The sequence below is a fragment of the Mustela erminea genome, chromosome 10 (genome assembly GCF_009829155.1).
Source record: "Mustela erminea isolate mMusErm1 chromosome 10, mMusErm1.Pri, whole genome shotgun sequence".
Lineage (NCBI taxonomy): Eukaryota > Metazoa > Chordata > Mammalia > Carnivora > Mustelidae > Mustela > Mustela erminea.
The window spans coordinates 3834266-3859375 of NC_045623.1; the positions used below are offsets into that span (position 1 = coordinate 3834266).

Below are 25110 nucleotides of genomic sequence, written 5' to 3' on the forward strand. Positions count from 1 at the left end.
ATAAGGAATTGTATTCTCTAAAGTAACACAAGTATAATTTAGGCCAACAGAATATTTTTATTTTTGATGCATTCTATATTTTACAAATGTTCTAAGTAAGCATGCACAGCCTTTATAGTAGAAATTTACATATTTCGTTCATTGTTTCAAAATGATCAAGAAAAACTATTCCTTTTGATTCCCATGTATGATGTCTCCTTTCCTTGGTTGTGATTTTCTATTTCTATTTCATAAAACTTGTAACATAGGTACCCTTTGCTATGGCTTTAGGAACAGTATATTAATAAATAAAACATAAAACAGTAAACAATTTTTTACTAAAGCGCTCATGTCAACAGGAGATGACAGTTTATCACAAACACAAGTTGTGAATTCAGAGCTAATTGATGAAGACCCTCCAGAGCATTCTCCCTGTGTCTGTGCTTCTCAGAACTTCAAGCACAAGTCCAGACAGGGATTCATGACCAAAGGAACAGGAGGAGTACCCAGCCCCACAACAGGGTGAGGAGTGCCAGGGCTCTGGGCCTTTCTCTGCTGAACATTCTCCCAGCCCCAGAACAGGCACTGTGGAAGGAGCTGGAACATGAAAAGGATGGGGGTGGGAGTGGAGTGGAGAGGATTTCTCCTCACAGCTTGTGAAAATTGGGCAACTAGCATAGTGTTCTCTCTGACCTCTAGGACCTTGAAGCCAAGACCACCAGCCTCCCAGCTGAAGGCTTTGGGGGGACAGTCATAAGTGACATTTCTTCTAAGCTTTCTGATTTAGATGGTATAGTGTTAAATCCAACTTCCATAGTGTGCTGAGCCTTTATTCCTGCCAGGATATCCCTTGAGATATGTGGCACTTTATGATCCAGCAAACACATTTGTACACATTATCTCACACAATCTTAGAACAGTTTTCCTAGTGCCCTGTACTAGGTCCTTGTGGTCCTGATCTCTGCTTCTTCCCAGCATCCAGAACAGCATCTGTATGTGTGCACAGAGTGGCAATCAACATGGCATCAAATGGACATTCACAGTAATGTACATGATACATTCTTCTCTGTTAAATGGAGACAACAGTGCCTATTTCTCATGATTGTTGTAGAGATAAAAATCAGGTCCTTGTAAAACTCTTGTCAGTGCAGCTGACACATTGTGTAGGGTAAATGAAAGCACAGACATCCCTCAGAAATATTGCAGGTTCAGTTCCAGACCACCCCAATAAATCTAATACTGCAATAAAGCAAGTCCAGGAATTTTTTGGTTTCTCAGTACATATAAAAGTTATGTAGACACTAAAACTTATATTTACTGCAGTTTATTAAGTCTGCAATAGCATTGTCTTTAAAAAAAAAAAAAAGCCAGTGTACATGTTGTCATTTCAACAGTCTTCATAACATCTTCACCAGGAGTAGAGTCCATCTCAAAGAATTACATCTTTGCTCATCCCTAAGATGGAACTCCTCATCCATTCAAATTTGATTAGGAGATTGCAGCAATTCAGTCACATCTCAGGCTCTACTTCTAATTCTCATTCTCTTGTTATTCTCTTGCTATTTCTATCACACCTACAGTTCCTTCCTCCACTGAAGTCTTGAACCCCACAAGGTCACCCATGAGGGTAGGAAAAAAGTTCTTCCAAACTCCTATTAATATTATTTTTACTTCTTCACATAAACATGAATGTTCTTAATGGATAATCCTTTCCAGGTTTCCAAATGACTTTGTCCAGGTCCATCAGAGGAATCACTGTCTGTGGCAGGTATTACTCTTTGACCTGTGAGCTGCAGAATGGATGTTGTGTTAGCAGGCATGAAAACAATATTAATATTGTTGTATATAATGATCATAGCTCTTGGGTGATCAGGAGCATTGTTAATGAGCTTTTTTTTTTTTCTAAACCATAGGTCTCAATAATGAGTGGCCTTAAAATATTCAGTAAACTATTTTGTAAACAGATGTGCTGTCACCTAGGCTTTATTGTGCCATTTCTAGAGCTTAGGCAGTGTAGATTTCATGTAATTCCTAAGGGCCCTAGGATTTTTGGGATGGTCAATGATCATTGACTTCAACTTGAAATCACCAGCTATATTAATTAGTCTCTAATAAGAGATTCACTTTGTCTTTTGAAGTTTTGAAGCCAAGCACTCCAGCTTTCTAGCTATGAAAGTTCCAGATGTCATCTTCTTTTGATATAAAGCTGTTTCATCAACATTGAAAGCTTGTTATTTAGTGTAGTTACCATCATTAATGATCTTAGACTGTCAGGATAACTTTGCAGCTTTGACATCAGCCATTATGGAAATGGCTTTTTTTCTTGAATCTTATGAACCAACCTCCACTAGCTTCAAACTCTTCTGCTGCTGCTTCCTCACCTCTCTCAGCCTTCACAAAAATGAATAGATTTAGGGCTTTGCTCTGGGTTAGGCTTTAGTTTAAGGAATTGTTGTGGCTGGTTTGATCTATCCAGACCATTACAACTTTCTCTATAACAGCAAATAGATAGTTTTGCTTTATCATTTGTGTGTTCACTGGAGTAACACTTTCAATTGCCTTCAAGAACTTTTCCTTTGCATTCACAACTTGCCTAACTGAATCCAGAGACTTAGCTTTTGGCCTATCTTGGCTTTTGACAAGCCTTCCTTACTAAGTTCAGTCATTTCTAGTTTTTGATTTGAAATTGGGAGACATGTGACTCTTCCTTTCCTTTAAAAACTTAGGAGACATTGTAGGGTTATATAATTGGCTAACTTTAGTATTTTTGTGTCTTAGGGAATAGTGAGTTCTAAGGAGAAGAAGAGAGGCAGGGGAAAGACTTGTCAGTGGAGCACACACCCAAGTTAGAACACATACAGCACTATGATTAAGTATGCCATCTTATATGGAAATGGTGTTTAGTGTCCCAAAACAATTAAAATAGTAACATCGAAGATCACTGACCATGGATTACCATAATAAATATAATAATGGTGAAAAAGTTTGAAAGATTGTGAGCATTACTAAAATGTGAAACAGAGACACAAACCGAGCAAATACTGTTGGGAAAATGATACCAATAAATTTGTTCCATGCCGAGTTGCCACAAACCTGCAATTTATTAAAACTACAATATCTGCAAAGCATAATAAAGCACAGTTCAATAAAAAGAGGCATGCCTGTATCTGAAAAACCAAAGAATTAAAGCATGAAAGGCATCCCACTTCCTTGAACTCAGAGGTGCGACTGCCTGCAGAGTTGCAAAGCCCCAGGGTCCTGATGTACCAGAAAGCCTTGCAGGGTGGGGTGGGGTTATACCCCATTTCACCATTGCCTCCTCCACCCACTTATTCTTACAGCTGAGCACTTAAGAAATCCCTTTCTCTTGTCACCAAAACATTACAGAGGAAAGGCAGCACCTGAGGGGCCATGTTGCCAAACTGCCCTGCCAAGCTCTGTTGGCAGAGTCAAGGCATGTCCTGGGAGCAGTTTTTCCAGAAGCGATGATGGATTTGTGCTGATCCAGTCATTCCCTCATGATGAAAGAAACAAGCCCCTCGCCCTGGCCAACCCTGGAGGTCTTACCTACTGCCTCTACCCTGGGAGGAGGGAACAACCTGAAGAACATGTAGCTCTTCAGGTCTTCCACACCCCTTTTCCTCAGAAGGACACCTGGACATCTCCTCACACACCAGATGGTGCCCTGTGGGACCATTTTACCACAGAATGAGTTGTCTCTGGGTACTGCTGCTTTCTGCACTCACTTCCCTTTGGGAATGTTCTTGGCAACAAAGGAGTAGTGGACTGTGCCAAATGAACACTGGCACTCACATACTATGGTATTTGAAGCCAATTCCTTGGCTTCCCTGAGCCTTCATTTATTCAACTGTAGGATGGGAGTAACAATGATGCCAAGATCACAAGTTATTTTGAAGATTAAATGAAATAGCTCTGTGATTACTAGTCAGGGCAAAGGTATTTGATGATTTACTTGTTTGTTCTGCATGAAATTATCAGACAGGCCAATGTAGTCAGTCAAACTCAGTCATGGTTCTAAGATTCACCTTCCAACATTTCTGGAGGCCAATGCCAGCCCCTGTCTGGACCCCATTCCCACTGGGCTCTCTCCCCCACAAGCCCACTCCCACCTCAAGGCAGCTCAGTTTTTCCTCAGGGTGCCACTATTTGAAGAAACAGCTTGTACAATTAAGATATAATCATTCTTATTTCCTTTCTAAAAAACTTGGTAACTTCCCATATCCTTTAAAAGTAAATTCCTTAACATGGCTTTCAGACCCCTTCATGATGACTCACCCCTCCCTCCTCATGTACACCACACCACAGACCCATGCCTCTCAGGCCCTACAGTGGCCTGCACACTCCCTGCTGTGTTACACCCAGGCCTTCACCCATCCCTCTCCCTTTGCCTCAAATTCCTGCCCACCCTTTTCTCCTTATGATATATTCTGAAGGATCCTTGGGCCAGTAAGACCCCACCACACTTTTAAGTGCCTCTAGAGTGTGTCCCTGTGTGTCACCTCATGGTGCAAACATTCATCAACATTTCTGTCCTCCAGACTAAACCTTGGAGAGCAGGGGCTAGGTCTTCTTCATCTTGGTATCCCCAGCTTCTCCCCACAGTAGTGCTCAGTGTGTCCATGGCTGCCATTCTCTCCAGAAGGGAATTCTTTTTAATAGTCTGCTTCCAAGTCTCCAGCATCTCCAGCCAGCCCATCTGTCCTCCTAAAGGGCCAGGTATAGGCCCCCATTACTCTCTCGGAGGCACGCAGCACAACTCAACTCCCTACCTACTGGCCCCCATCACAAATGAAAACTTACGTGCATTTACATTTGCATTTAACTATATGTGTATGTATATCACCTGTGAGCAAAAACCAAGGTGCTAATTATAGCAACTTTCTCAAAGTTTAAGAATGGGGCTTGTGGCCTATGGAAAAGAGTAAAAAAGATTGGCCAACCAAAGCTTGAAACCAGTTTCATATCATTTTGTTAAGACAAATGAAATTAACTTCCAGAGATAAGCTTTATCACAATCTGAGGGTAGTAAGGGTAATGGTAATAATAATAATTAATCACTTATTAATCCTAGAATAATGCTAACATCAGTTGAATTTTTCTATATGTTGAAAATAATATTAAGAAACCTAATATGAACTGATTCAATGTTCACACCTATACAGAGGATCCACCACTTACAGTTGTGTGACCTTGAGTAATTTTGCCTCCATTTCCTCATTAGTAAAGTGGGAATAGTCATGACACCTACATCATTGTAATTAAATTAATTATTATATATAAATGCTTAGTAATCTTCCCCCAAATGTGAACAACCCCCCAAAGTTAATCTGAACCTAAGGTTATTAGTCCTAACCACGAGGTCTACTACTTCCCAGGGGCTACATGGCTCAGGCTTCCCAAAGAGTAAGAGCTAAAAGCAACAGGTGGAAGAAACAGAAGGCAGATATCTACTCATTATATTTCCCCCTAAAAAACCTTTAAATAAAATGATAAATGCAGCAATTTTATATCTTCTCTACCTTTGAGAAACTATTGTTCATGTGTATATGGAAGCATATATAAAAATATGCAAGTAAATCTTATTTGGAAGAGTGAAAATCAAAGCAATCTACAGCCATGAATTTAGAAATGGCTAAGAAGACTGTGGGAGAACTAGTACATTACTGAGAAATAGTGACAAGCAACCTGTGACTTTATACCCTTTTACAGTATGTGCAGGGTGCTGCTCTAAATTAACTCATTTAATCCACACATGAACCTAAGGTATACAAGTATACTATAATCCCAATTAAATAAAGGAGGAGACCGAAGCTAAGGCGGGGTCAATAATTTAGATCATGCAAATAATAAGTGACAAAGTTGTGATTTGAATCCATTCAGTCTGGCTCCAGAATCTATCTTCTTCCCTATTCTACTAATCTACTGTTGAATGAAAAAAAGCAAGGGCAGACTGACACAAAAAGTATGTGTACACACAAATGTACACACAATATAATACTACATTGTTCCTAAATATGTATATAAATGCAAGGAAATGACCTACCAAAAAAAATCATATTGAATTATAACACTGGTTTCCTGTGCAAGGGAACAAAATTTAGGCACAAGGATTGGGAATGGTGACCAGAAAAAAAATTTACCCTGATCCAAAATGGCTTAACTTTTGCAAAGACAAGGAATTTCAGTATTGTAGAATAATTAGAAACTTATAAAATAAAAATAGCTAGAAGGAACCAGCTATTTCAAATTAAATGAGTTCCCTAATCTTAAAAGGATTGATAATCTATAGCTTAGATTGCCATTCTTAAGGAGTTCTTTGGAAGGGTTCCAAGCATCAATGAGTGAGTGGGCTACAAAGCCACCTATTGGCCCACTCTAGCTGGTTGTCATCTTAGGTAAATAAACACAACATGCTGCAAGTTATTCATCATCTTTTATCATCAAACCTCTCATGCTTCTTGTCTGCCTTAGCTCCATGAAACACATTGCTTATATTCACCCAAATGTAATTCTAATTACTTTTAATTTCTGTCCATTTTTCTAACTCTATGTCTTTACCATCCTAAGTAACTTTAACTCTCCTTCTAGCTTTTTAGTCAAAGATGACTATTCATCGGGACCCCTGAGTGGCTCAGTGGGGTAAGCATCTGCCTTCAGTTCAGGTCATGATCTCAGGGTCCTGGGATTGAGCCTTGCATTGGGCTCTTTGCTCAGCAGGGAGCCTGCTTCTCACCCCCCCCCCCATCTGTCTCTGCCTACTTGTGATCTCTGTCAAATAAATAAAAATTCTTTTTTAAAAAAGATGAATATTCATCAACCCCCAAGTGTTCTCTTTCCCATGCTAGTTGTAATGGTGGTGGTGAAAATGAGTAGTGATGGTGATGGTGGTGGTAACAGAGGTAAGGGTGAGAATGAGTCATGGTAGTAGTAGTAGTGGTAACAGTGGTGGTGGTGGATATGATGGAGATGGTAACTGATGGTGGTGATGGTGGTGGCAACGATGGTGGTGGTGGTGGTGACAGTGGGGATGGCAGAAGTGGTGATAGAAGGGATGACAGAGGTGATAGAGGTGGTGGAGGTGAGGGTGGTGAGAGTGAACAGAGGTGGCAGTGGTAGCACTTGTCATCATGGTGGTGATAGTGGTAGAGGTGGTGGAGCACCAACTAGTAGCAATAGTAGTGATGGTGAGAATTAGCAGGGCTGACAGGTGTAGTAATGGGGATAGTGGTAATGACAATGTTGTTGAAGCAGATGATAACATAAGGTATTTGGCCCTTGATGTAGTACTGAAAGACTTGACAATATAGGCACAGTAGAAATGGCATTGAAGATGATAAAATAGAGATGCTGAGTTCAGACTAGGAAAAAAAAAAAAAAAGAACAAAACAAAAAAACAAACAAAAAACTCCTCCTAAACCAACCAACAAACAAAAGACAAAGCAAAAAGCACCTCCAAATGGAGGACAGATCACCTGGTTACTAAGACCATAGTCTCTCCCTTCACTGGCCATTTGGCAGGACAAGCAGAGGGAAAAGTAGTGAGAACAGCAAAGGGAATGATACTTTCCAGGCTGGGTGGTCTGCAGGATAGCACTTTCTCCTTTCCAACCACAGTAGTTTGTTCTGTATCTCAGCCTTCCATGTCCACTTCATTTTGGGCTTGTCCAGGATGGCAATTTCTGTATGCATTTGAGAGAAAGAAAAATGGGAAAAGAGTAGAAAGTAGGGTAAGCCCACCAATGCAGGTTCTTCAGTTCTCTCGAAGCCCACTGTGGGCTAAACTTGGCCAGACCTTCCAGAGCCTGGCCCTACTGGTTATCATTTCCTATGGCGAGATGTCAACAGGGAGGAGTGTGAGGCCACATTCCAGTGGTAGTGGCAAGGCCCTACCAGCCACACCTGGCTCAACACCCCCACAGACACAGGGCCCTGCTGAGGGATACTTGGCCTGTTCTGCCACAGATAGCAAGATAAACTATTAGGTTCAGGAATCAGAACACAATTTATTTTTAAGAAAAACAAATTGCTGTGCTTATAACATCCTGTGTAAACAGAGTAACCACCATACCATGGCATCTCTGGAATTCAGTGGCACTTCTGAGATTCATTCCAGCAAAGGCAACAAGTAAGATGGACTCAAATCAAGTTCCATTTCCATCAGCCAAGAGTTTGGCTGAAGCATCTTCACTGTCTCACATTTGATTTCCTGGGAATTAGGCACAATAGACCACAATTACCATCACCATGCTCTCACCTTTTTTTGGTGTCTTCCTCTGCAAATACTGGCTTTCCAAGATCAGACATTGACTGAGCAAGGCTCAGGGTTAAGTGTGGCATACATCCTGTCTGTAGTCAAGTCTTAAGGGGTGATGATAATGGATGATGATGGTAGTGGCATCACTAAAGACTCCCAACCAGGCCTGAGTGACCTACTCACCATGACATGTTTATCTTCCAATGAAATAGTATCTTTCTAGAGCCATAAATGCCAAGCATCTCTGAAAATCCTTACTCTTTTCTCCTGCTTCCTCTTCTTCTCTCAAATATCTGCTTATCTTATGTACAATCACCTTGTTTATGATATTCTCCTATATCTATAGGACATCACTGCATGATAGACATTGGGCTAAGTACTACACGTTGGATGGTCGGTAAGTTTCAGTTCTGTCCTCAAGTTCTTAGCACTGCAAAGGAGACAGACATTAACACATAACGTAAATAAAATATGGTAACTGGTTTTTAAAAATATAAGCTCAGGGGCTCCTGGGTGGCTCAGTGGGTTAATCCTCTGCCTTCAGCTCAGGTCATGATCTCAGGGTCCTGGGATCGAGTCCTGCATTGGGCTCTCTGGCTCAGTGGGGAGCCTACTTCCTCCTCTCCTCTCTTTCTCTTTCTCTGCCTGCCTTTCTGCCTACTTGTGGTCTCTCTCTGTCAAATAAATAGATAAGTTCTTAAAAATATATAAGTTCAGATCATTCTAGAGGGTCAGAAAGGGGGCACATTACCTAGTATTGAAAAGACCTCTCAGATTGCATAATATTGCTTGACTGAGAACCTCCTTTTCAACCAGCCCAAAGCAAGGTTGACTTGGGGTCCCAAAACCTGGACATCCCCTGCTGAAGAGAGCCACAATGATGCCCTCTCTTCCATCAAGGAAACTTAATAAGTTAGTTTTAATTCCAGCTGTTGTAAATGGTTAGTATTCTTCATTTCTGATGGCTGAATAATATTCCATTGTATATATGAATGTGATAAGGTTTAAACAAAGAAACACTAGAATATTTAACATAGTGTTTGTCACATAGTAATTGCTCAACAAATGGTAGTTTCAACATTGGTAATAATAATATTAGTGAATGAGTAACTCAGAGAAGAATATGGAAGAAAACTGGACAAAAAGGATAAAGCCAGCCAAACATCCAACCCAACATTAACCATAGGGAATGCAACCTCACTGGATAAAATCTGCCCTTGAAAGATTTCCCCTGATCACATCTCCACACTCAACCCCCTAATGACACCTGACATTTTACCATAAGAGCTTCATCTTTTCAGCTATAATTATGACCTTTCAAACTATTTGCCCCCTACATGGAGACTTACATTGAACTATCAGATGTCTACACTCTAGTTTAAATGGATCACACAGTCTTTCCTTGAGTTTGGCACTTAATCAAACACCTACTATTTTCCAATAGCTTTTCCAAATAATAGACCTGCTTAATCCTCACAACACCCTCAAAACATAAGCAGACCAAAGCCATTTTACACATGGAGATACAGGTTCAGAAAGGTTAAGTAATGTATTTATGGCCCCATAGCTAACAAGTGGTGGAGCCAAGATTTCTGCCCCATGTCTCCTGACACTGCTCGGTCATCAAAGTCTTGCCACAATGCAGAGACCATTTCAGATAATGACCTGGGTGCAGAATGGAAGAGGCTGGGGATCCAAAGGAAGGAATAGGACACACTGCCTGTTCAGAATGACTCTGGCCTGCCCCTGAAGGAAGACTTAGCTCCTGAGTCTTGGTGCTCCCCAGGTCCATATTGTTTCAGCAGGACAGAGCTGGGCCTACTCTCACAATGGAGCCATTTCCTACCCTCAGCTGAACCTGAGGCCCAACTCCTATACCAGAGTCTGTATTTCCCAGGAAGATGTTTGGAACCCTTCAAAGGAAAATAGCAGGGCCTATGTTGTAATCTAGGGTTTCCAAAACCTCAGTAATTCATGTTCCTCCTTCACAGTTTTTCCCATATCTATGTATTATTAATACTATATTAATCCTTGCATTATTAATACTTTTCTCTAAATCTACTATTTTTACTTTGCCAAATTTATTTCAAAAGGTATATTACCACAATATTACCTTCTTTTATCTTATCCTGAGCAATAATATCCATAAAAATCATAAATCTGAAGTGCTTGTTCTAATACATATTAATCATAGTTGAAAAATATAGATAAATATTTCTAAAAAACATTTCAAAATTTATAAAAATATAGCCTTTGTATTCTATTCATGGCAGGAAGAGATGGTTAAAGGAAAGATTTACTTTGACAATTTATCCAAATTAGCAAATACAGGATAATATTAAAACTATTAGGATCTTTTGAAGGTCAAAAGTAATTTTTTTTTTTTTTTTAAGTAAACTCTACTCCTGATGTGCAGTTCAGACTTGCAACTCCGAGATCAAAAGTCACATATTTTACCCACTGAGCCAGCCAGGTGCTGCCAGGTGCTTTTTCTTTTTTCTTTTTAAAGTAATCTGTGCTCCCATCATGGGGCTCAAACTCACACTGAGCCAGCCAGATGTCCCAAAAGTAACATTTTAATATTTTATTCATTCTTTTTGCAAGGTTTTATCATCCAGTTACATGTTTATATATGTCTAATAAATATTTTCTACCCCCATCCACAATCTCAAACATAAGCAAGACATTTTCATTTTTTTTTTAAAGGGAGAGATATAGAGGAATCTCTTTTTCTCTTCATTCTCAAATGCTCAAATAAGTGATTATATTCCCATATTCTATTTCCTAATCTTCTCTCTTCAACTAAAAATATTCAAACCATGGTCCAGTGTTGAAATTTGGTTCCCTCATATATTATCCAATAATTGTGAGGTTGATATTATTCTGAACCTTACTTTAAATTCTGAACCTTATTTAAGGTAACACTTTAAGGTAAAGTCATGTGACTTGTCCCAGATTCCAAGACTATTTAAGGCACTAACTCAGGCATCAAATACATGGCCTAGCACAAACATCAGTAGTTTTGTAAGTGTGGGGAGAAAAGTAGTACATTTTTACAATAAGGAATGTTTGTGATTCATTAGTGGAAAGCACACCTCATTTTATGTAACTCCTCTGTAACCTATATAGGATACAGCAGGGATTATGAGGAGTAAAATGTCTTAATTAATCATGGAGAGCAATTAAACACCAAAGGATAATTTAATTAGATATTAATATTGATCATATTGAAATGAAATCACAGCAATAATTCAGAAAATTTCTAAAAACCTTCATAAAACTTCTAAAATGATGTAATGTCTAACTATCTCCTTCTTTGGGGCCCAAATGGGTCTTATAACTTCATGCAGTTGCCAGAATGAGATCAGAGAACCCAAATTTGGGAAGGTAAAGAAAGTCAGTATTTTGGCCAGACTCAAACTAGTAGTGTTACAAAACCTGCAACAGTTCTCGTGCCCTTCCTACCCTCTTTTCTTTCTTTTGTTTTTTTATTAATTTATTTATTTTCAGAAAAACAGTATTCATTATTTTTTCACCACACCCAGTGCTCCATGCAATCCGTGCCCTCTATAATACCCACCACCTGGTACCCCAACCTCCCACTCCCCCCACTTCAAACCCCTCAGATTGTTTTTCAGAGTCCATAGTCTCTCATGGTTCACCTCCCCTTCCAATTTCCCCCAACTCCCTTCTCCTCTCTAACACCCCTTGACCTCTATGATATTTGTTATGCTCCACAAATAAGTGAAACCATATGATAATTGACTCTCTCTGCTACCCTCCTTTTCTTTCTTTCTTTCTCCTTCTGTTCTCCATTTCATTCTTTCCTTTTTTCTTTCCTTTCAATAAACACTCAGCACCTATTTGTCCATACGCTCCAGGTTTACTAAGAGCTGCAAATGCCATCCTTGTCGTCCAGGAGCAAACAATCTTGTCAGGGAAGTGAAAATAGGACAGAGACTAAATATGTTCCCCACCCAGGCTAAGACACAATATCCAGGCCACTGACAATTCTAGACGTGGGCAGATGGAGAGTACATCATTCATTCCTCCATTCTACCAGCATCTACAACAGGCTATGCCAGGCATGTGCTGATGCTTGAGATGTGGGACAGTGAACAAGACCCAGCTCCTGCAAGGAGCTCCCAGTCTGGCAGAGGGGGCAGGATTACCATGCTGCAGATAAGGTGCTCTCTCAATCAGATGGGGTGTTGAGCAAGGTTTCCTGGAGGGATGATGTCTGATAGAATATTAAAAGGAAAATCAGAGTTAAACAAACCAAGGAAATAGGGCATGAACAGATTCAAGAAAAAAAAAAAAAAAAAAAGGAGACTATACAAGCCATTAAACACAACCAACTCAGTGAGAGAGAGGATCATTGAGTTTGTCTGGAGCAAAATGCTTCTATAGGAAAACAGTCAGATGTGGGGAGTACTGAACCACAAAATACCCTTTGGACTAAAAAATCTGGGCTTTGTCCTGATGTAGGGCAAATCTACTGCCATGGCTAGAGACACAAATCATGGAAAACGATGTGGGTCAGTCTCTGAGGAGACTGAGGCTGTCTGACAGCAGTTCCAGGGCCAGGATTCCCAGGAGAGAGAGAACAGGTTCTGTGAGGAAGAGTCTGACATGAGGAGCAATACTGAAGTTCCCGGAAAGGAGACAGACACAGACATGTATACCCACATATACACAGACATGTATACCCACATCACACACACACACACACACACACACACACACACAGAGATGTATGCACACATGACATGTACATGTGAACATTTGTGTACACACCACATGGACACTTTGACATGTGCATATATCACACATGTCTACATACATCATATGCAGAGAAACATGTATAAGCATATAACATGTACATGCAGATATGTGTACATGCATCACACATGGACACCTACACATCATTCATGTTGTACATACATCACATGTGCACACCCATTCACATCCACATGAAGGTAACATTAGAGACAAAGCCCAAAGCTGGAGAAACCTATCTACAGTTTTCACTATTTTCCAATCCTAACTCAAAACCCCACTCCCAAGAAGGCTTATCCACTGGCTTCTTTTCTCTACATCCCCTTGTCCCTCAGGTGCTTGACTATCATTGAATTCAAGCATCCTAAATAATTTGTTTTCCAAACACCCTACTAAACTGCTGACTCCTCTGCCCTGTCCCCCTACTGCCCCCACCCCCCCGCAACACACTAAAAGGTTTGCAACACACAGATGCTAAGTGAAATAAGTCAGTCAGAGAACGACAAATACCACATGATTTCATTCATGGGTGGAATTTAAGAAACAAAACAAATGATCAAAGAAAAAAAAAGAGAGAGATAAGCCAAGAAACACAATCTTAAGGATAGAGAACAAACTGATGGTTATCAGAGGGGAGTTGGGTGGGGGATGGGTGAAATAGGTGATAGGGATTAAGATGTGCTGGAGTGGAGTGGGGTGGGAGGGATGTATCAGAGGAGAGGTGGCTGGGTGATGGACACTGGGGAGGGTATGTACTATGGTGAGCGCTGTGAATTGTGTAACACTGATGATTCATAGACCTGTACCCCTGAAACAATACATTGTATGTTAATAAATAAATAAGTGAATAATTTAAAAAAAAAAAAAAGAAAGCAGTGCTTTTTGATGAGCACTGGGTGTTGTATGGAAGTGTTGAATCACTATATATACCTGAAACTATTACACTATATGTTAACTAACTGGAATTAAATTATTTTTCATATTTCCAAGGCTATCCTGGCCCTGAGAGGAGAAGTTGGAGACAAAATGAAAACAACATTTGAGGGAAAAAAATGATTCTATGAAGTGGGAGTTAAAAGGAATTGAGGCACTAGGTTCTACACAAAGAGAGGGGAGATGAGAAGTTTAAAGAGTTGGGGGGTGGTCCTCATGCAACTAACATTTCTCCTCACCTACTATATAGCCACTCTGTGAATATAAAGGAAGATAAAGTCCCTGCCAACTATCTATCAGGGAGACAATCAAGACCCAACAAAATTCAACAAGGAGTTCTCAAGAGTACAGAGGGTACAGGACAGCTGGAAGATTAGGAGTAGGCAAAGGAGCCAAGCCACTAAAACTAATGGTTAAAGAGACTGTGGAGGGACATGGGAATATGTGCATGATAAAAATGTCACTGGAAAATTAGCACCCAAAATAGAAACTTTACAGGAAAAGAAAGTATAAAGAAAGGGGAAAAAAGATCGAGATAAAATTTTTCTCTGCTTTTCTTCTCTTTTTTAAAAAAGATTTTACCTACCTAGGGCACCTGGGTGGCTCAGTGGGTTGAGCCTCTGCCTTCAGCTCAGGTCATGGTCTCAGGGTCCTGGTATTGAGCCCTGTATCAGGCTCTCTGTTCAGCGGGGAGTCTGCTACCCCCTCTTTCTTTCTCTCTGCCTGCCTCTCTGCTTACTTTGTGATCTCTCTCTTTGTCAAATAAATAAATAAAATCTTTAAAAAAAAATAAGATTTTACCTATTTATTTGAGGAATAGCAAGAGAGAGCATGAGCTGGAGTGGGGGAGAGGGAGAACCAGGCTCTACACTGACCAGGGAACCTGATGTGGGGGCTTGCTTCCAGGACCCTGAGACAGTGAGATGAGCAAAGCCAGATGCTTAACTAACTGAGCCACCCTGGTGCTCCTCTGCTTTGCTTTTCGAGTTACTCATGGCAAGGTTAATTGGGTTTTGTTTGTTTTGTTTTTCATTGCATTTTATAGCAAAATGACTTATTAGAGGGTAAGGGACCAGTTTCCACCACCGGGGGATTCACTGCGTGAACATTCAGGAGCCAAAGTAATCCTTGCTCTGAGACCCAAAGTGATATATGTTAATCACAGAAGGATCTAAGGCAACTCTGGCCTGCCCACATGCCTTTCTTAATCCCCTGCAATTACATCCACCCTGGGCAACTCTGCAAAGGTTACTCATAGCATAGGCCAACTTTCCTCACCCAGCCCTCCTGCTAAATCCCTCCCTCCTCTTCCACAGCAAGTTCAGGTGGGGGAAATGCTCTTGTTGAAGAAAAGTTCCCCAAATGCCTTTCACTGGAACCCAAAGCTAGTACGCAGGGAGGTCGGGTTGGAGTGCTTCTAGGCTTTTTTCCCAGGAACTATTGATTCTTGTCATCCCACTTAAGTTTCTTTCCTGTCAATGCCTCCGACCCTCATTTCTCCCTCCTCTCTGTCCAGTGGGGGGCCCTGGGAAAGAGGCGCCCTGGGAAGGAGGGGCCAAAAGGAAACCAGTCAGAAGTTAGATTGGCTTTACAGATAGAGAAATTGAGGTCGGGGGAGGATAATGCCTTACCCAAGCTTTAGATCACAGAACTCCCAAGACCCCAAAACCTCAGAAAAGGAAAGATTCTAATCCCTACCCCTCAAAACAGACCAGACTGGCAAACCTCAGAAGTGCCCCTAGTCCTGCTTCAACCCCCTCCAGAAAGCTCTAAGAAGGTATGACCCAAGGGATATTCCGAAAAATAAGAATCAGGAGATGATGGGGGGAATCAGGCACCTTGAATGAAAGATGGGGGATGGCAAGGGAAAGCTATTTGCCATGTCCACTTTATTTAAGGTACTTTCTATGGAAAACTAAATCAGATTGCATTTACCCTGGGATATGAGACTAAATTCTCATCATCTCCTTGGCTGATGAACAGGTATTTATCAAATACTCTGCGTTAGATGGAGATATGAAAATTTAGGAGGATCTGATTTTTGTCTGGATGATGGTCCTAGCCTGGAAGGGAAGGCCCTAGGAATCCACACCAGATGTGAATGATGATTCTGTAGTCTTGGAATACTCCAAGCACATCAAGGTAACCAGTAAAGAATTCAGTAGAGAGCCACTTATCAAATCACGACCATTCCCACTTTCCTAAGCAGTAAGAAGGTTTGCCACAAATCCACCCAATTTCAACAAGTTCAGCTATTGAAATGAGTAGGATAGTTTGAAGAATGAGCAAAAATTAAGGTTAATCAACAAGTCTGACAAACAAGCTTTACTGTTCTAGACAGAAACTGGACCTAAATTCTGGTTTTCAGTAGCAAACCCCATTAACAGCCTATGAGTCAGAAAGACCACACCCAAAGCCCTCTGTAGCCCCAGGGAGTTCCTAAGAGAAGCTTGTTAAGTAACAAAATTTGAGACCAAAGTGGAAAGGGCACTTACCTTGTTTCGGTTTTCAATGACCCCAATAAACGAGAAGTATATTGGAGATGATCATCTAAAGCAGCATGCCCCCCAGAAAAATTTGGGTTGAAACTTTAGAACAAAGCCTAGAGGACCATGCGTCTGAAATGTTGGTACTTTTTCCTTCATATCCTATTGATTTCCAGATTCCATTTGAGTTGAGAGTCAGTTAAAGCAACATGGATTATCCACTTGCAGATATCAGTGGAAAACCAGTGGATTATTAGGGATTATCAGTGGATGGGCTGGGCCAACATTCTGGAAACACCAATTACCACCACCCACAAAAACCTTGAAAGGCTTCCCTGGACACTGCCTATCTCCCAAGCAAGACTAGGGGCCCACAAAAGCTGTTCACTGCTGCTCCCTGCCTATAAAATTTCTGTGTGAGCTCAGGCTGCAGAGCAGCTGCCTAGCTGTGGAAGGCCTCCATACCAGCAATATACCTCCAGTCCCAGAGCCTATAGCACTCAGGCTCAGGAGCTTCTTTGAACATGTTTGTTCAACTATGAGATACTTTTACTGTCATTTTAACTACTCATGGTCTCACTGCCAACACGTGGAGATGTTGTCAGGCGAAAGAACAAAGCTTCAGCCTAAGTTTACAGTAGGCAAAGCCCTGAGTGGGGAGGACAGAGACTCAGGGTCTAGTATCAGCCTTATTATGTGGCTTTAGGAAGTGGTTTAGCCTCTCTGGGCCTTGGGTTCTTCATCTACCCTCACCAATGGTAAGAGCCAGATGACCTCTATATGTCCCCTCGGCTCCTGCAGTCCCCGAGTAAAAAGAACTGTCCTTGAGCAACTGGGAACATCCATGAGAGCAAGCTCTGTTCTCTGGCACCAAGAGGGTGTGAACCTGAGCCTGACTGGAATGTCATCCCCTCATTCTGCATATATTGATTCAAAAAGAAGAGGAATATGGTACTTGGAAAAAATGCAAGATTTGGAATACAAAGGACTGAATCCTGGCTTTGCCGCTTAAAGGTTGTAAAGATTTGAGCAATTCCATTAACCTCCACTGGTTGCTTCCTTATCTGGGAAATGAAGATATCATTGAGCACATAGGACCCTTGTTTTTGTTTAAAGATTTTATTTATTTATTTATTTATTTATTTATTTATTTATTTGAAAGACAGAGAGAGAGATAGTGAGAGATAGCATAGTGGAGAAGAAAGGGAGCCTGCAGGGAGCCTGATGTGGGGCTTGAACCCAGGACCTCAGGATCATGACCTGAGATGAAAACAGACACTTAACCAACTGAGCCAGCCAGGTGTCCCACTCAAGAGCCTTGTGAGGAATGGACAAAACACATGCTGCAGCAGTCCATACACACCACAATCTGTCCACACAGAAAGTGTCTGAGCCAAGCCAGTGAGCTCCCTGGGCACACTGGGCTCCCTGGGCACATCTTACATGCATCTGTAAGTTATTCAGGAGTGCTAGAACTCAGTTGTGAGCCTCCTTCTTTTGCAAGAATGAACTCCAGGAGCACCCAAAAGAGTCACTCAAGAGTCACCATGTCCAGATAAAACCCCAGGGTGCTATGAACTCTCTTTAAATCTTAGGGTGTAGAATAAAGAACTAATAGTGGCCTGGCTGTCAGGAACAGTTATAATTTGAAAAAGGAAACAAGGCTCCTGGTTGTGTCCTTAGCAGTCTGTAACTTGTACAGTTGTTCCTTAAGAACTTGGAAAGGGAAAGTGTCAAAGAAGATGGAACACATGGGTGGATGAAGCTGGGGAAGCTTCCTGAAGAAGTAATTCTAGCAGATGTGAACCGCTACAGAGGTGTCCTCCCAGACTTCTGACAAAGACAACCACCTCTCCCAACTGTTAATCCTGGAGGGCTGGAGAGAGGACCAAAATGTAGCCTGGCGTGAGTGGTGTTACCTGAGGCTTTGAGGCACTTCCTGGCCAGGACTTAAAGAGGAAACTTTCATATTGAATGTGGACAATGTTAAGGGCTTCCAAGCTTTATGCCTGCCCTGCCAGTGCTCCTGAGCCCTTGCCCTGTGTCCATTTTATTCTTTACAAACCACCTGTGGCCCTTTAACCCTCAGTTAGGGAGTTTGTTAGCACTCAGTCAAGAAAATGCATGTGTGTAGCTTAAGATGCTTAAAGACTGTGATGAGCAGGCTTCTGTCAGATTGGGGCTCTCCAAACTCAAGAGCTGTGATCTCCCCTCAGACTGAGGATTGCTTGGGACAGGGACCATGTCCCTCCTTTCACTGGGCTATTAGTCAATAGGCATTAAGAATTCCTTTCATTTCCACTAGGATTTACTGAGCAGCTATTAACACCTAGCACCACTCTAGGCACTGCTGTGTTTGCTTTACAATCCATTTCCTCTAAGAACACAGGTATAGGCAGGAACCAAGATCTAATGTGAGGCTGCAAAACTCAAGCGTTCTGGTAAGCATATATTCAGCGCTAAGTGCTTAATGTTATAAATCTTAAAAATATGACATGTAAAATTTTATAAAACCAGATACTCAAGTATAATAATTCTACAAAGTCCCATCATTTCCTCATGGATTTGCTGAAATGTGATCATCAGTTGGTGTCCACACAGCATCTTACTACATCTGGTCTAGAGAGAGAAAATGGAGAATGAGGTTCATGTATTCATACCTCAGACAAGGTTAACTTAGAGCCACAAGACCTAGCATTGTTGTCAATACCATGTTGCATTGACCTTTTCTACATACTAACAAAGTAGATAAAAGGGTTTCCTAATTAAATGCCATCTAGGGTGGCAGGGGCAGTCATGGAGTATCCCTCTTGCAAATCCACCAAGGTGATCTGTGCACAATTTTTGGCAAGGCTTCTGACTCTTTATTAATGTTCACTGTAGTACCTAGTACACTGTTGTTGGCTAGACTAATGAGTAAATTCCTAGCATCTTAAATCATAGAAAGCAAGAAAATATTGTATATTTCTTTTAAGAACATGACCCTCCAAACTGACATGGGCAATGGGTCACCTGCACTTGAGGTTCCCAAACATCAGAATTTCAGAGTAGTAACATCTCCCGCAAAACAATATGGTAACTGTTCTATTTTTATTTATTTATTTATTTATTTATTTATTTATTTATTTATGGTCAAGTGAGGACTTAAAAGAAACAACTACAACCTCCTGGAGCATCCATCACTTCTAAAAGAAATGATATTTTTAACTCACCCAAAAGTAGGAAGGCCATGATTTCAAAATAAAAGAACTTTCCTTCTCAAGGATGCACTGCTGACATCCTTTTACTTACATTTTCCTCCAGACTAGAGAGCACACAGTAATGGAGCAACACAGGTCCACAGATCAGTGCTGGAACTCCACATGGTCTACTCTTTCTCCCCTTCTCTAGTGCTGCCAACTAAATAAAACCATTCTTTGTTATACCTGTGGCAATCTAGTTGGAGCCTGTTTCCCTTCAAAATCTCCCTGACACCTCACCTTCAAGCTGAGAAACCTGCTTTCTTCAACAGATCCTGGTTTTTCCCCTTTGGCTTTCTCTTAGGAAGGGAGCATGTGGGTTCATGCCATCCAAACTAGAACAAGCACCACAAGTTTCTGAAGACCACAGTCTAAACAGGATCACTTGATCATTAAGCCACTATAATTAATAGTCAATTTATTATTGGCACTGTCATTTCAAAACATAGGTGGGTGGAACAAAGTTCAACTGACATTTCTTAAACAATAGCAATTGGGTTCTGATGATGAAAGAAGGGGGGACATGCTCTTCATACACAGAAGTGATACTACTCATCCAGGGTCAATGGAAAATCTTTGAGTATTTTCTTACTGAAGAACTTGCCTCTAGCTATCCATAGACTTAAGACTTTCTGGTCTTTCTGTCCAAATGCAGACCAAGTTGGAGGTAAGACTGTGCTGTAATAGGAGAAAATAAAAAGAACATAATCACCTACAGTTTATTGTAACTATTCCTTCTTCCCGAGCCTATGAAACAAACATTACTATTCCTATTTGTGTTTTTTAAAGATTTTATTTATTTATTTGACAGAGACCACAAGTAGGCAGAGAGGCAGGCAGAGAGAGAGGGGGAAGCCGGCTTCCCACTGAGCAGAGAGCCCAATGCGGGACTCGATCTCAGGACCCTGAGACCATGACCTGAGCTGAAGACAGAGGCTTAACCCACTGATCCACCCAGGAGCCCTACTACTCCTGTTTGATAGACAAGGTAACTTATCATCAGAAGCCTACTCATTCAATAATCAACAAATACTTACTGAGTGCTTCCTATGTTAGGCACCAGGTAAGGTGCTGTGACTTTGTCCAAGGTGACACAGCTGGCAAGTAGCATACGGAACACCCTAATCCAGACCCCTAAATTCAAGTTCTTTCTATTTCACAGCTGCCTCTTAGGCTGAGGTCACTGTTGCCACACAAGACCGCAGGATGCCAGGGCCAAAGGGCCATGGTAGGAAGGACCACAGTGATAGAGCTCTTTAGCTTGTTCCTCTGCATGTAAAGTATCAACAATCACTTTTTTCAGATGAACAAATCTCCAGGAATAAATCAAAGTAGATATTCATGTCCCATTAATTACAGCCCTGTCCATGGTGTGAAGCCCAGAACTGGGTATGGGGGACTCATACATTCTCTCAAGCTAGTTTCAAGACAAGAACACTTTAGTGAACCACACATGAAACCCTGGGGGAGAAACTTTAGGCAAAAGAGGGATGGGTTCTCTCTAAAGTTCCAAGGGTTCCAAGCAATGGGATCAAAAGCCAAAGAGTAGTTCCCACTTCTTGGACTAAGAACTGAGATCTCCAGTGTGACTCTCTTGGGCCACCTCAAGAGTCAGAGACCTAGGTCTCATGGCATGTGCCCTTTGCCAGAGGTTTTGGAAACAATGTCTGCCATCCACTTTGGCTGCTACATAGTTGCATCAGAGATGCACACTAGGCTGCCCATCTCGAGTATGCAAAAATCTTCATGAATGGGCCACCCTGTGCCTGTAATCAACAGACAGGTGGGGCGGCAGCCATAGGTCACATAACTGAGTCCAAATATGAGAGGTGGATCCAGATTAATAGATGAGTCAGGGCTCAAGTGTATAAAACCTTGGAAGCTCCAGAGCTCACATAAGCCAGCATCTTCTCTCCTCACTCAGCCCCTGGTGCTTCAGGTAAGTGTGAGTTCTCCTGGCTCTCATCTTTCCAGCTAGTCTTCCCTAGCCCTGCTCAGGCTAGGTGGACCAGGGCACAAACCTGTAAGGCCTCTCTTCTCTTTGGAAACTATAGGATCTCTGCCTTTCCAACTGCATTCATGTTTAGAGGTAATTCAGGTTGGAAGTTGGGGGCTGAGCTGCTGCTCCACGGATGGTATCTCTGGTTTTCTGGCCAGCATGGGAATTCCACAAAGGCAAGACTACGTTCTGTCTCTCTGGCATCCCAGTAGAGCCAGGCAGTGATGAGCACACATGGACATTCTGTAGACTACCCCTGTGAATGGGCAGGATGGACCTCTTGCACCTGTCAGGAGGAGAGGCTGAGTCTTACTTCCAAAGAGTAAGGGAGAACTGGGAGAGTAATTCAGAGAATGCTGCAGATGGGGGAGATTTGGGGAGCCACAGGAACCCAGTACCAGTTTTTCAGAGATGTTTTGAAAGAGAAATGGTATGAGATGCTGGGACACAACTTCCTACTAGTAATGGTCCCCTCAACCAAGCTTGGATGTAAACAAAGCCTACATCTTCTGGTCAGAGATGCTGGTCCAAAGGACCACTGGGTCTTTTCCCCTATGTCCAGACAGGACCAGGGGTGGGAGGGGGTAGCCTTTTCTGATAACTAGCCCTGGTATCATGCTTAGGCTCAGACCAAGAATTTGAAATAAGAGCGCTTTTTCCCCCCTTAAAGATTTATTTATTTTAGCGGGGAGGGGCAGAGAGAGAGAGAGAGAGGAGAGAGGATCTTAAGCAGACTCGCTGCTGAAGGAGGAACCTGCCTCTGGGCTAAATCTAACCCTGAGATCATGACTTGAGCCGAAATCAAGAGTCTGACACTTAGTTGAATGAGCCACCCACCATGGCAGAGCGTGTTGGGTGCGGAGCAAAAACCTCTGACATTCAGACAAACCTCCCTTCCGTTGTGCCAGGGATGCATAAAATCCCCTACCTTAGGTGGAGGTTTGTGCTAATTTCTATTTGCATTCAGAGAATCCGTATTGGGAATGGAGACCTGAAAGATGAAGTGGTCTATAGAAGTGCTTTATAGAAGTCGAGGACGGATGAGGGAGTGTGGGTCATTTGCTGTCAAAGCACACAGCAGATGCCAGAGGCCAAGCTGGGAGAGAGAAATGGGCAACACTACTGGCCTATTTAAAGCTTGGTAAAGACTTTCTGAGGGGGAGTACAACTCTTCCGAAAGCACTAATCATAAGAGTCCCATCTGAGAGTTCTCCCAGATCTCAACAGGGGACTTCAAACCAGGCCCAGACAGTGCTGCTCTGAGGTTGATGGGCGTTTCCAGGGCTGCATGAATGTATGCAGCTGCCTCCTCCGCAGCATCCTCTTACGGCTGGTCCAGTGATGCTCTCTGCTCTCCTTCCAGGGTTCCATTCCTCCTTAGACACGATGTCTCACCAGAAAAAGCAGCCCACTCCTCTACCCCCAGTCGGCTGCGGGAAAACCTCAGGCGGAGGAGGCGGCGGAGGTGGCGGCGGGTGTGGCTTCCCTAGCGGCGGCGGCGGCTCGGGCTGCGGCAGCGGTGGCGGCTTCGGCGGCTGCGGCGGCGGCGGCTCCGGCGGTTGCGGCGGCGGCAGCTCCGGCGGTTGCGGCGGCGGCGGCGGCGGCAGCTCCGGCGGTTGCGGCGGCGGCTCCGGCGGGAGCGTCAAGTACTACGGCGGCGGCGGCAGCTCTGGCTGCGGAGGCTACTCTGGCGGCGGCGGCGGCGGAGGCGGCTCCGGAGGCTGCGGAGGAGGTTCTGGTGGGAGTGTCAAGTACTCGGGGGGTGGTGGCTCCTCCGGGGGTGGCAGTGGCTGCTTCCCCAGCTCCGGAGGTGGCGGCTCGGGCTGCGGGGGTGGCTCCTCGGGGGGCGGCGGTGGCTGCTTCTCCAGCTGCGGCGGCGGCGGCTCCTCCGGCTGCAGCAGTGGCTGCTACTCCGGCGGCGGCGGCGGCGGCGGCTCGAGCCAAGAGGTCCAGTGCCAGAGCTACGGAAGCGCCTCCAGCGGCGGCTGCGGGGGCGGCGGCAGTTCCGGCTGCGGCGGCGGCTCCTCTGGGGGCGGCGGCAGCTCAGGCTGCAGCGGCGGCGGCTCTTCCGGCGGCGGCTCCGGCTACTTCTCTCAGCAGACCACCCAGGGCTCGTGCATGCCTCAGCAGAGCTACGGAGGAGGATCCTCCGGAGGCAGCTGCGGCGGCGGCTCCTCTGGGGGAGGCGGTGGCTGCTTCCCCAGCTGCGGCGGCGGCTCCTCCGGGGGTGGTGGTGGCTGCTTCTCCAGTGGTGGGGGCGGCGGCGGCTCCGGCTGCGGCGGTGGCTCCTCCGGGGGCGGCGGTTCCTCCGGGGGTGGCAAGGGCGTCCCGATCTGCCACCAGACCCAGCAGAAGCAGGCGCCTACCTGGCCAAGCAAATAAGGTCCGTTAGACGCCGCGGAGAAGAAGGAGATGGAAATGTTCTCCGTGGGCGCCAATGGGCTTAGCGGTCTCATGATACTGCCCTGATGTTCCCAAATCCTTCAGGTGTCAACACCTGAGCCACTGAGCTCTGGGGATGCATCTTGTTCTGCAGTTTTTCCTCTTTGGTTTCTGTACAACAATCTCCCAGCCCCTGGACATCCTCAGTCAATAAATTTGAAATTCATGAGAATTTCTGCGTTTTCAGGCACTTTTGTAGCTTCCAAGTTCATTCATTTTATTTCATTCATCTTTCCTCCATTCACTCATTCATATCTACATTCATTCAACAAATGTATTTATTGGGGGAAAGGTGGGTGGAGAGACGAAAATCATGGAGGAATGGCTGGCAACCAATAAACAAAGATGTGAACTCTCTGGTTTATGCCTTAAGATGGTGAGGTGAGCCCCAGACACAAAGATCCTGGGAAGAGATTTCCATAAACAGCTCCTGGTGGGTTGGGTAGTCCCTGTGGGTCTTATTCTTGAGCTCAGTGTTTTTTAAAGACAAGTCTGCCCTGGGGAAATGCTATCTCTCATAGTCCATGTTACACTCTTCAAGGTCTGAAAGCAGGGTGGTTGTACATAAGAAGGACTAGCTTATGCTACCCAGACTCACAGGAGGATGAATAATTGCATCAGATATTTGTGACCCTCTATAGTGTGTAACAATGTTCAGGAGGCATCTGTAAGGAAGAGAAGATATAGAGGAGTTGTTTCCTGCTCTCTTAAAGGAGCTTCACCCGATTTAGGAATATACAGCATAAGTATGTAAGGTCATGGGGAAATACAGGAATATACCAATTAACAAGGAAGAAACTACAGTTGCTCTGTTAATCGCATAGCTTTTAAAAGAGATGTAGAACATTTACCTGGTCAGGAACTCTGCAGGCCCTGTTTCATATGCTAATTCTACTAGCTCTAGGTAAATGTTAACTTATTGATTTACTCAAAGCAAAACCCCTGCTACATCAAAAAAAAAAAAAAAAAGTACTCTCC

At 43.2% G+C, this 25110-nt stretch overlaps 1 protein-coding gene across 1 annotated transcript; it reads left to right on the forward strand.

Annotated features, from left to right (window-relative positions):
• The first annotated feature begins 21525 nt into the window (after positions 1-21525).
• Positions 21526-24471, forward strand: LORICRIN (loricrin cornified envelope precursor protein). Its single transcript, XM_032303434.1, has 3 exons — positions 21526-21630; positions 23054-23165; positions 23208-24471. Exons 2-3 carry the CDS (start codon positions 23077-23079, stop codon positions 24070-24072), a joined length of 954 nt encoding a protein of 317 aa, XP_032159325.1. The 5' UTR covers positions 21526-21630; positions 23054-23076; the 3' UTR covers positions 24073-24471.
• The last annotated feature ends 639 nt before the right edge of the window (positions 24472-25110 follow it).

Bases quoted from the DNA above. Each gene is read 5' to 3' on its own strand.
- LORICRIN (XM_032303434.1), top strand. From the start codon at position 23,077: ATGTCTCACCAGAAAAAGCAGCCCACTCCTCTACCCCCAGTCGGCTGC. The intron at 23,166-23,207 runs GTGTGGCTTCCC...GGGCTGCGGCAG, and splicing joins GGCGGCGGAGGTGGCGGCGG to CGGTGGCGGCTTCGGCGGCT.